The sequence below is a fragment of the Saccostrea cucullata genome, unplaced genomic scaffold, assembly GCF_032062105.1.
Source record: "Saccostrea cucullata isolate Sc308-1 unplaced genomic scaffold, CSIRO_AGI_Scuc_v1 ctg7011, whole genome shotgun sequence".
NCBI classification, from domain to species: domain Eukaryota; kingdom Metazoa; phylum Mollusca; class Bivalvia; order Ostreida; family Ostreidae; genus Saccostrea; species Saccostrea cuccullata.
In genome coordinates this window covers 1-12,072 of record NW_026931325.1, presented here as the reverse complement: position 1 = coordinate 12,072, position 12,072 = coordinate 1, and the positions used below count along the sequence as shown (strand labels likewise).

The 12,072-nt window shown below is 32.9% G+C and overlaps 1 protein-coding gene and 1 long non-coding RNA gene across 2 annotated transcripts; both read right to left on the bottom strand.

Annotated features, from left to right (window-relative positions):
* Nucleotides 1–4,592: 4,592 nt before the first annotated feature.
* Nucleotides 4,593–8,034, bottom strand: LOC134232203 (uncharacterized). The gene is made up of 3 exons (XR_009984731.1): nucleotides 7,974–8,034; nucleotides 5,468–5,684; nucleotides 4,593–4,662 (listed from the first exon to the last, which is right to left on the bottom strand). It is a non-coding gene; the product is annotated as an uncharacterized LOC134232203 (long non-coding RNA).
* Nucleotides 8,035–11,178: 3,144 nt separating this feature from the next.
* Nucleotides 11,179–11,964, bottom strand: LOC134232201 (perlucin-like; the record flags this gene model as incomplete). Its single annotated transcript, XM_062714150.1, has 3 exons — nucleotides 11,179–11,206; nucleotides 11,461–11,674; nucleotides 11,845–11,964. Coding segments are annotated over 3 exons (362 nt in total), but the record flags the coding sequence as incomplete, so codon positions are not given.
* Nucleotides 11,965–12,072: the final 108 nt, after the last annotated feature.

The following is a 12,072-nucleotide window of genomic DNA, read 5'->3' as shown; positions in this document are numbered from 1 at the left end:
TTCAAAGAATTCATGTATTTTCACTGTATAATCAATAGAGCCCCCCCCCAACACCAGAACCCCTGACCCTGGGGCCATAAAATTCACAATTTTGGGAGAGGCACTCTTGCTCATCATAACTATGTAAGTAGTTTGTTTATTTAATAACCATGAGCAGAGAAGAAGATTTTCAAAGAAATAATGCATTTTCACTATATACTTATTTAGCCCCGCCCTAGCACTAGAACCCCTGACCCCAGGGCCATGAATTTAACAATTTTGGTAGAGGACGCAATGCTGATTACAATCATGCAAACAGTTTGATTGCTTGATGTCCAGGAGTAAAGAAGAAGATTTTTAAAGATTGCATTAATTTTAGTGGTTTTGGCCCCACCCCTCAGGCCCCAGGGGGGGCAGGGATCATGAAATTCACAATTTTTGTTCCCCTTCACCCATAGATGCGTTGTGCCAAATTTGGTTGAAATTGGTTGAGTAGTTGCAGAGAAGAAGCTGAAAATGTTCAAATGTTAACGCACAACGCACGACGACGGACAATAACAGATAGCAATAGGTCACCTGAGTTTACTCAGGTGACCTAAAAAGAGACCTCATTTTTGACATGAAAATGTTTTGATTTATTCATTCATTATCAGACTCCATGAAATAAAAAAGGCTGAAATCTAGATTTAATATTATTGTAGTCTGATGATTGTATAAATTGTTCCACTGTACCAACGTCAACACTTTTACATCTTGTATCAAAATTCATACTCCTAATCCTTAGCTTTGCAAAGTAAAGATTCTCCTGAAAGCAATTGTGAACAATTTAAATGCTCCTCTACAAAAGTCACCGAGTCATCTAAAGCAAGATACTCATTTAGTGTATTATTTATTTTCTATTAGTTTCTCTATTTTTAGCTCACCTCAACGAAGTTGGGGGAGCTTATGTAATACCCTCGGCGTCGGTGTCGGCGTCGGCGTCCCAGATTAAGGTTAAGATTTTTGGAGCAGTTTTCTCTTTAACTACTTCTATGTCCTATATGGATTAGACATGCATGGAAAATGGTTCTAGTGTGTTTCATTGTACCCGTCAAAGTTTCAGATGCTGCAATTTCAGCAAAGGAATGACCAGGATAATGTTTTGGAGCAGTTAACATTTTTGGTGTAGGTTTCATTTCCAAGTAACTATAAGCCTTATATTGACCAAACTTGCATGGATGATACATCTAAGGATGCATACTACCAGGCTTGCTTCGGATGCTGAATCTGACCTACATTTTCCGGTTGAGTGAATAGGTTAAAGTTTTTAGTGCAACTAAGTAACTATGAGTTCTTTAATGACCAAACTTGCATGGATGATACATATAAGGATGCATACTACCGGGCTTTTTTCGGATGCTGAATCTGACCTACATTTTCCGGTTGAGTGAACAGGTTAAAGTTTTTGGTTCAGGTTTCATTTTCTTGAAACTATAATTAAGCCTTATATTGACCAAACTTGCATGGATGATACATCTAAGGATGCATACTACCAGGCTTGCTTCGGATGCTGAATCTGACCTACATTTTCCGGTTGAGTGAATAGGTTAAAGTTTTTAGTGCAACTAAGTAACTATGAGTTCTTTAATGACCAAACTTGCATGGATGATACATATAAGGATGCATACTATCAGGCTTGCTTCGGATGCTAAATCTGACCTACTTTTTGTGGATGAGTGAAAATGTTAGTTTTTGATGCATGTTTCATTTCCAATTAACTATGAGCCCTATAATGAGCAAACTTGCATGGATGATACATCTAAGGATGCATACTACCAGGCTTGCTTCGGATGCTGAATCTGACCTACATTTTCCGGTTGAGTGAATAGGTTAAAGTTTTTAGTGCAACTAAGTAACTATGAGTTCTTTAATGACCAAACTTGCATGGATGATACATATAAGGATGCATACTATCAGGCTTGCTTCGGATGCTTAATCTGACCTACTTTTTGTGGATGAGTGAAAATGTTAGTTTTTGATGCATGTTTCATTTCCAATTAACTATGAGCCCTATAATGAGCAAACTTGCATGGACAATGCATCTTAGGATGCAAACTAATGGACTTGCTTCAGATTCTGAATTCGACATACATTTTTCAGATAATAGACCAGGTAAAAGTTATTGGTGCAGGTCTATTACCAAAAAACTATAAGGCTTACATAACATTGTATAAACCAAACTTGCACAAATGTTGCATCAAGAGATGAAAACTCTCAAATTTGCTTCAGATGCTAGATTTTGATTACTAGTTTAAATTTTTTATGTAGGTCTATTTCAAAGTATCAGATCAAAATTGCTTTTGGAATGTACACTTTTTGTTGGTTAATTGTGTGACTTTGCCTTACTTAAAGACAACATTCGTTGAGGTGAGCTCTGTAATCTCTGATTACCTATGTTTATGGACTCTTATAGTCGTCTTGTCTGAAGAAAGTCTTTAAACTTATTATTATTTATAGCAATTTTTAAATGACCATGGCCAGTTCGTTTAAATGAAATTCATTAATATACTAGGCTTGAAAAACCTTTAGATCACAAGAAACCTTCAGGACAGGTTTCTGTGGACTTCAACTCAACATTCAGATATAGAGACACACGGTTTATCGGTTAACAGTAGTCATGCCAATTCAGAATATCCCAGTGAATTTTGTATTTTAAAAAAAGACAACAAAGAGTCTGCAATAAAATTTTCATATTTGAATGTTTCACTTTCTATAATCGATAGCAAGAAGGATATGGAGATAACGAACAGTATTCAATCTCAAAGTCCATTAAACAATATACAAAATAAGAGCAGAGCAAACACGGACCTCCGAAACATCAGAGGTGGGATCAGGTGCCATGGAGGAGTGAGCATCCCCTGCCGACCGGTCCCACCCGCCGTGTGCTCGTTGTCATGATCAGGAAATAACGGAAAAAATCCGTCGTCAATTCAGTGTATAAATAATGGACTAACAATTGGTATGAAAAACGTCAGTCAGCATTTGACTCAATGATAAATTGTATTTGCTGACAAGGTCATTGTATCGACCATAGAACTAACGAAATGATGACTTTAAACGAGACTGTTGATATTCTTGTTTCATCAACTTGCTTGTCAATAATTTACATTCTTTCAGAAATTGTTCATATGTAGAGCATGCTCTTGCGTATCGATTTAATTGAGATATATAAACTCTATATGCAGGTGATGAAGGTATATTCCTGCATAAGTAAGGGAAGTTGACGATAGAAAAGTTAAAGTCATCACGTTTATCATATAGCTTGGTTGTTACCATTAGTGTTTTTTCAAGTAAAATAGCCAAGTATGAAGCAGAAGTGTCGGACTCTGTGGTATCTTTTATCTCAAGCTCACCAGGATATATCGTATCGACGTAGGAATGGAAATTATCATTATTAATTGACAATACGTCGTCGATATATCTAAATGTCGAGTTGAAGGCCACAGCAAGTGTTTTTTTTCTTTTCACGCATAAGATTTTGCATAAATTCTGCTTCATATGAATACAAAAATAAGTCTGCTAATAACGGAGCCCAATTTGTACCCATGGGAATTCCAATAGATTGTTGGAATACCTGGTCTCCAAAAAACCACATAGATATTGTCAATCAGAAACTCAAGCATCTTCTTGATGTCAACTTCAGAGTACTTATGTGTGCAATCAGAATCTGTTTTAACAAAATAATTTTGCAAATGACCAATGACGAGGTAAGTAAATTTACGAGTTCCATTTTTATTGAAGAAGCAGCTGTCAATGATATCAAAAAGCCTGGATTTTAATTTGTCGTGGGGAATTGTTGTGTTAAAGTTGAAAAGTCGTTAGGTTTTAAGCTTTAAGTAAGTAATTAATTTGTAATTACAATATACAGTAATACTAGTGTTATGCTACACTTGCATGGTGTTTATATCTCCCAATTCATTCGAGTATACTCTGAGTACAATCAATTCAAAGGTAGACTACTGACAAAGTGTAGTCATGTTACAGGGATTTAAAAAAACATCTTTTAAGCACGGGTTCTTGTTTGGGAAATAAATTTTAATCCAAAGTAAAATAATAATACGAGGAATCTAACTGTGAATTACACGGAGTATCCCTCCCTTAAAATCGCGCTCATTTACAATTTCAGAGGAGACGGAATGGCAAACTATTTATACCTATGTCCTCTACGATAATTTATCTACACAACCATATATGGCTTGCTAGTCTTTATTTTCTCAGATCGGCAAGCTACAGATCTGTAGCTATATTTGCTCCGCGCCTGATTTACATTTTTATTACGTTTGAGCTAGATTACTGTTTGTTATCTCGACATAAATTCAAAGTTGATTATGCAGTAAAAATAGTAATACATGTATAAGTGAACATTTTAAATTAGCCCTCAAGCCTCTTCTTTTACATAATAATGATAAACTATGACCTAATGCTGCTGTATTACTTTAAATAAATATTTCGCTCCCAACATAAACTACCATCAAGCTTATGATCAAAGAACATTTAAAAATCAAGTTTTATCATATGTATTTGTATAGGTGTACATGTTAGTAGTTTGCAAACAATTGAAATCGATATTTTTTCTGTATAATTTTCTAGAACTTTTGAACTGAAAATGTTGATTCTCAGCCAATAACTTCTCCATTTTTTAAACTGTAACAAATATAAGACAGTTCTAAGTAAATTATTCAAGATATAAAAATATTTAAGTATAATAAAACAAATCTTAATAGAATTCAAAATATATGAAACTTTATTTCACAATAATTTTTAACCGTACTTGAATTAATAAGAAGGATATGGAGATAACGAACAGTATTCAATCTCAACGTCCATTAAACAATATACAAAATAAGAGCAGAGCAAACACGGACCTCTGAAACATCAGAGGTGGGATCAGGTGCCATGGAGGAGTGAGCATCCCCTGCCGACCGGTCACACCCGACGTGTGCTCGTTGTCATGATCAGGAAATAACGGAAAAAATCCGTCGTCAATTCAGTGTATAAATAATGGACTAACAATTGGTATGAAAAACGTCAGTCAGCATATGACTCAATGATAAATTGTATTTGCTGACAAGGTCATTGTATCGACCATAGAATTTACGAAATGATGACTTTAAACGAGACTGTTGATATTCTTGTTTCATCAACTTGCTTGTCAATAATTTACCTCGTAGAGCACGCTCTTGCGTATCGAATCAACTGAGATATATATACTCCGTATGCAGGTGATGAAGGTATATTGCTGCATAAGTAAGGGAAGTTGACGATAGAAAACTTAAAGTCATCATGTTTATCATATAGCTTGGTTGTTAGATTACCATTAGTGTCTTTTTCAAGTAAAATATCCAGGTATGAAGCAGAAGTGTCGGACTCTGTGGTATCTTTTATCTCAAGTTCACCAGGATATATCGCATCGAATCGCTTATCACAACAAAGTCTTTGAAATGCTTACCCATTATCTTCTTCACAAATGAAATAATTATTAGTACTGCATGAGTGATCTGCCCACTTTTCATGGTGCCCATTATATATTACAACACACTTTTTTGAAGTATATTCATCTGGTTCGCCAGGAAAGAAAATGTTCACTGTTATGACACCCATATCTGAGGAGTAGATCCACCGGTGTTCCTCCAGTATATCAGATACCCCGATCCAAAACGATTTACCTATTTAAGCATATCATAGTCCGCTAAATTTTGTTTCGTTATACTGTTCCAGTCTTTTATTTATTGTAAATTTACTGTATTATTGTTTTGCATGTTAAAAAACATTACCCATGTAAAATTTTACTTTGATGTGCAATATAGTTTTTCGACAATACTTGTACTTCATATAAATTATAATTTATCAATATTAAACGCTTTAATTTACCTTATGCAAGAGATGAGAGAATTTGTAATTATTTGTAGAATTCAGATTAGTATAAAAGTCACAAGAAAGTGCAAGATTATCTGGTATAAACCCTCAAACAACATTTTTATTGACTTCAACATTCCAAAACCGCATAGAACATTCAGTGAAAAATTAATTGTCTGTCAATAATTATTAAAGACGATGAAGACAAATATAATTTCTTAAAATCATTTATTTTTGATTTGGCGATTGTGGCCACGACCTACATAATACAATATATACTTTATTAATCGATATAACATAACTCCTTATAAACCTTATATCCCTATCCTTATAAACCTTATATCCTTATAAACCTTATATCCTTATCCTTATAAACTTTATATCCTTATCCTTATAAACATTGTATCCTTATCCTTATAAAGTCTCAAAGATTTGAATACTGAAATCATTCAAGCTGGTACTGGGTTAGCAGATACTCAGCGGAAGTTGTGAAAAAATATTATAAAAAAACAAGAGATAATATTTGACATCTAAGTCATTTTATCGACCATAGAATTTGGCCAATGACGTTTATAAACGAGATTGTTGATCTCCTTGTTTCATCAGCTATTCCATCGGGGTATCAATGACCTGCCTCATTTTAGCAATTGGTAATATGAGGAATGTGTTTCTGTGTTTAAAAAAAACAATTGTGAGACGTTATCTCCATTTCAGGTGATATTTGTATGTTCCTACAACTATAATGAAATCATCACGATTATCAAGAGATTCAGGCGTCAATTTGCCATCAAAACCTTTGGATAAACAGATGTGTCAGACTCTATGATGTATAATTTCGTGTTCAGTGGGATATATCGAATCAGTGTAGGAATGAAAATGAATACTGTTCATGAATGTAATAACATGTCATATTGAAGGCTACAGCAACATATATTTTTCTTTTTTTATGGAAGTTTAGTATTAATTCGAGATCTTGATTCGTAATTTAAGATCTCGAATCACACAAACAGATCTCACTGATCAACATATCAGTCTACTGTCTGATTTTGGCAAACTGTTTTCTCGAGTTTCATTACATATATAATTTTAGACAAGAGACTGAAATGTCAATGTAAAGATGAATGTGTAATTTTCAATAATATTTTGACCTTTTCTACTTGTGAACAGTCAATAAAAGAACACTTTTCTATGGTGCATCTATCATTCTTGTAATAACACGAAGCTGTAAATGCATTAATTCCTCCACATATTCAAATTTACAACCAGTGAACAATAACAAGAGGCCCTGAGCAATGTGGCTATAGGAAAAAATCAGTTCAGTTTTGAAAAGATGAAATGCATAAGTGGTCACAAACAAACTCTAGGAGGGTCTGATTGGAATAAAATGTATCTACGCTGACTAAGGATGCTTAGGCCTATGTTTTTCTTGAATAACTAACTTTTTCTCTACAAATTTGAACTTGAATTGATAAAACATTCTACACCTGAGGGCCATGATTTGGTTAAACTTGAATCTTTACGAACTATAAATGGTTCCCTGTAAACATTAAATTACCACGATTTGTACAAATGAATCTAAACCACTCGAGGATACTTTCACATAAAATGACTTATCATTGCTTTTCTCAAGATCTTTCCTACATATTTCTATGTAAAAACTTGATCGCCAATTGTAGCTCCACACTAACCCAAGTGGTCGTGAATTTAATTAATTAACTTAAATCTACACTAGTCTATGTGACAATTATTCCACATGCGTTTCGTTTTCCCAGGCCCATCGGTTCTTGAGAAGATTTTTTTCGCTAATTTGTAATTACATCTCCTCAGAGGAGGGCATGTACTTTGTTTTGAACAAACTTGAATCTCCTTCACCAAAAGGATACTCTGTGCTAGGTTTTGTTGGAACTGGCCCAGTAGTTCTGGAGAAGGTAAAATTGTGAAAAGCTTATGACACTGACAATACCAACGAAGACAACAGCCAACAAACAAATTTCGATCAGAAAAACCTTCGACTCAGTTGAAATAAAAAGGAAAACTAGATATCATGAAGCAAAACAATTGCAATTAGAATTAAAAACTAGGAAAAATATCAAACGCACCTAAAGACACACTATGGCTGCTAAGGAATTGTGATGATCCAACTGTCCTCGGCTCGGCTAAGGATCATTCTCTATAAGGCCGTTTTGCGGCCTACAATGACATCAAATTTTCAGATAGTATTTTTTCCCTTAAAAATTGCATGAATCACTAGGCTTATGTTCCAATTTAATGATAAATATCGGTTGGTTAATGATACAATAGTATTTTTAATGATATAGGGTCACAAAGTAAGGTACTGTCGGTCCGTATTAGCATTAGAGTAATGGGAAAACTCAAGAGGGTGGCTGTGTTAGATAACTCATACGCATGTCATAACCACCTTTAACCAACACCAAAATTTGCATGTAAATTTCTAATAAACATAAAAAGTGACTACCAAATTATGAGTTTGGTTAAAGGTGGTTATGACATCCAAATAAAAACTTTTCGCTTCATTTTTACGATATTTGCAGAAAAAGCTAACTACTCACAATGAAGAATATCAGCTTATGTAGATTATTTCTTTTTATGAACTTTTGGTTAGAGTACAATTTTCTGATAATTTACTAACACTTATATCAGGTATGCATATTTACTAAAAATAAATGTGAAATTTTTCCTTAAAAAATTAAAAATCAAAGGACTGAGAGGACTGGATGTCATGAAATTACAAGTGGAGACGTTTCATTGAAATGTCAAATAAAAATTCAGAAATAAAAACTTTTATAGACTGTAAGGTGTGAATATTTTATATTTATAATGATAGTTTAGTTTATCTTTATATGCTACTTGTTTAAATTCCGTTATCAGTATTGCATATATTCTTTGTATTTCCTAATGCGTACAGAAATGCTTCTAGAAATGATAAAAGCCATCTTTGTTGAAGCAGTAAAATGCATTTCCTATTTGTGTTATAGACTTTTTTCCTATAGGTACACACATAATTTTTATATGGAGACTTCCGTACGAGTAACATGTGATCCATATTTTGTTATCTGCATGGGTTTATAGAGAGGACTCAATCTATTCATCACACTTCTTTGATAGCATCGATATAAGTTACGAGAACAGTAGTCCTGTCTAAAAAAATAAAATGGTAAGGAGGAGAGGGAATCCTATATGTAATATGTAATTTATAATTGAATGTTGCTTTACCCCATTTAAGGATATTTCAACCAGATAAAAAGAATATCCACCTAAGGTCAAGTGTTTATGCACAGTTGCATTACTGACCAACGCCTAACGCGGGACGGGACCTTTTTTAAAAAAAATAATATCCTAAAGAGCCATGATATTCACTTTAAATGCTAAAGACTTAGGTAGGGAACTGTCACTATCTGTGTAAAACAAGTTTTTGACGCTGCACTAGGAAGGAGATTGAATTTAACACACAGGTATCAAGAGTGCGAAAGGAGCATCAAACCCTTAGGGTCCATTTTGTACCTGGGATGTTGTAGAATCTTAAGTCCGTATACTAGTATATACGAAAACTTCTGATATGCATAGTTGAAGGAACTGTTAAAATTCTACTCCATTTTATGTTGTGAAGTTAGAAACGGTGGTGGTGGTGGTGGGGGGGTCTCAACTTTTATATATGTAAATACATCAAGTTTATATGGCATTTTTAATTAAATATATCGTGCAACACGAGTAATTGAATAAAAGCAAAGCCGTTTTACGACGATATTTCATTTCACTCAGAGATGTATATTTTAATGCAACCGCTCTGAGTTACATGTATATGTATTGACTATTAACATGCATATGGATAGTCAACATGTACTTGCATTGATGTTTTTTATGCTGTTAATCTTTATTTTTTGCAATTGTTGAATTTCTTTTCTTAATTACTATTTCAGTTTTATTTAATCACAATCAAAATCCATTCAGTGCTTTCAACATTTGATACATAACTTTTATAGGTCAATAGAAACTCAGAAACCTCATTTATAAAATGGTTATTTTATGCGTAAAATAAGTAACACATCTATAGAAATGATATAGAATTATAATATAATTATATATGATATATTACTATTAATAAAATACTAATCAAACTTTTTTCAGTATCATACAGTGTGAATTTCGTAAAGATTTACGTTCAAAATATGCAAAATGTGGATGCATCGGAATTCTTGTCATAAAAAATATCTTGAACCTTAAATTTTTAAAATCTTCCACTTTATTACTTATGTCCGATGTATTTCCGACATAAAAAAACAAATTTTGATCATTTACATTCAGAAATATGCATAGAAACTTGATTTGAATAGACCCACCCTTAATTTTTCTCTAACTGACGGCCATTTTTTATTTCTAAATCACGTGACTTAGATGATCGATGTTGATAAACAAACATCAAAGTCATGAACTAGAATGATTATAGTTATATAAAATCACATTTTAAAGTGATTTTATCGTAGGCCGGAAAATGGCCTTATAGAGAATGAACCTTTGTATGGAATTGTTGGCATATATTCTAAATTATATGTGTTTTATATTAAAAGATATTAAACTTTAAATATCAAATACAGTATGAAATACTTTGAATCATTTATTAACCCCTGCGTCAGACCAATTGGTCTCGGTATGACTAAAGAAGTAGCATTTATCATAGTACTAGAGAAATCCAACCCTACAACCTGCAATGTACACGTTCGGAAAGCAAGATACCAGGATTTGCTCTCAAAATGAGGTCCTATTTATTTTTACCTTTATACCTTAGTCTTTTTCCTTGCAATTGATTTACACTAGTGTTAAAATGTTAAATAAAAAGAAATATGTTGCAGAATATGTTTGTTTGAAAAAAATAACCAATTAGTTAATTAAATAATATACTCTTTTCTCAGAAACAAAACGCTGCACATATCTCAACATGTTTTCTAAATACTTCTATTTTCAAATAAACTGTTATAAGAAAGGTATAAATTGTTTATAAAATTGTCAGTTTTATTTTTTCTTTAAATGTTTGAAGTGGAATATATATACTTACCATCAGTATAGTATGCAAATGCAAAAAAGAAGACAAAAATTAAATGATTGTACATTGTGTCTTCACTCCCACAGAGATAAACCTTTTGTGACGATTACCATGATAACGTGTTTGTTATCGCAAGCAAATTCAAATCAAATACATATTATAAATAAAATTGATCCTTTACTGAAAAAATGGCATAGTTTCTTAAACATCAAATATCAAATATTTTTATGTAATCACTGACATCTTCAACCAATTACATTTGCTGGACCAGTCCTGAAACAACAACCATAAAAACATGCCATTATTCTTAATAATTTTCATTATAACTATTTTGCAACATTATTAGCAGAAGGTTTAATCAATGAACAGTTTAATGGTAATAATGAACAATTTAAATGTACGTATTTGTTCATTTTTACCGTTAAACTGTTCATTGAATCAAAATTTTCCTCTAGCTGGCCCCTCCTTCAAAATTGAAGGCACGTCACTGTAAATTACGTAAAATATACATGTGACAATAAACTTACTGATCTTGTTCACAGACAAAGTGATATGAATACGAGCACACTTCATCTCCCCATTCATTCCCATGAGGATACCACTTAATCATGCAATTCTCAGAAGTTCCTGTAGTTGGCTGTCCAGGGAAAAACATGTCAAATTTAATGGCAGTTTGAGTAGAAGAATATTCCCATCTTCCTTCTAACACATGATCAGAGATTCCAAGCCAATAGCTGTGTCCTGTAAATAATTATCACCAGGGGTGTTAGTACAACACATTCACATCCTGGTGTATTTATTTTGTGTCTGTTTTCCTTTTGTATTGTTATTCCCCAACTTTTAAAGATTTTATATTATTTATCAAAATAAAATTTTTTAAACCCTTTTAAAGACTTTATTAAGGACAATACCTAGAGTGTGACTGTAACTGATAAGAAATCTCGCCTCTTCTATCGTCATTGGCTCTGCCAGCTTCGAATGAAGTTGTGAACAAGTGTTCTGGTACATAGATAAAGAAATAAAAGAACAACCTGTAGAAAAATAATGTATTTTTTGAATAGTTAAGAATGCATATTAGGATAAAAAACCTTAACATATTTCATTGAATCTTATTAGATTCGTACTTATTATCTTTTCAT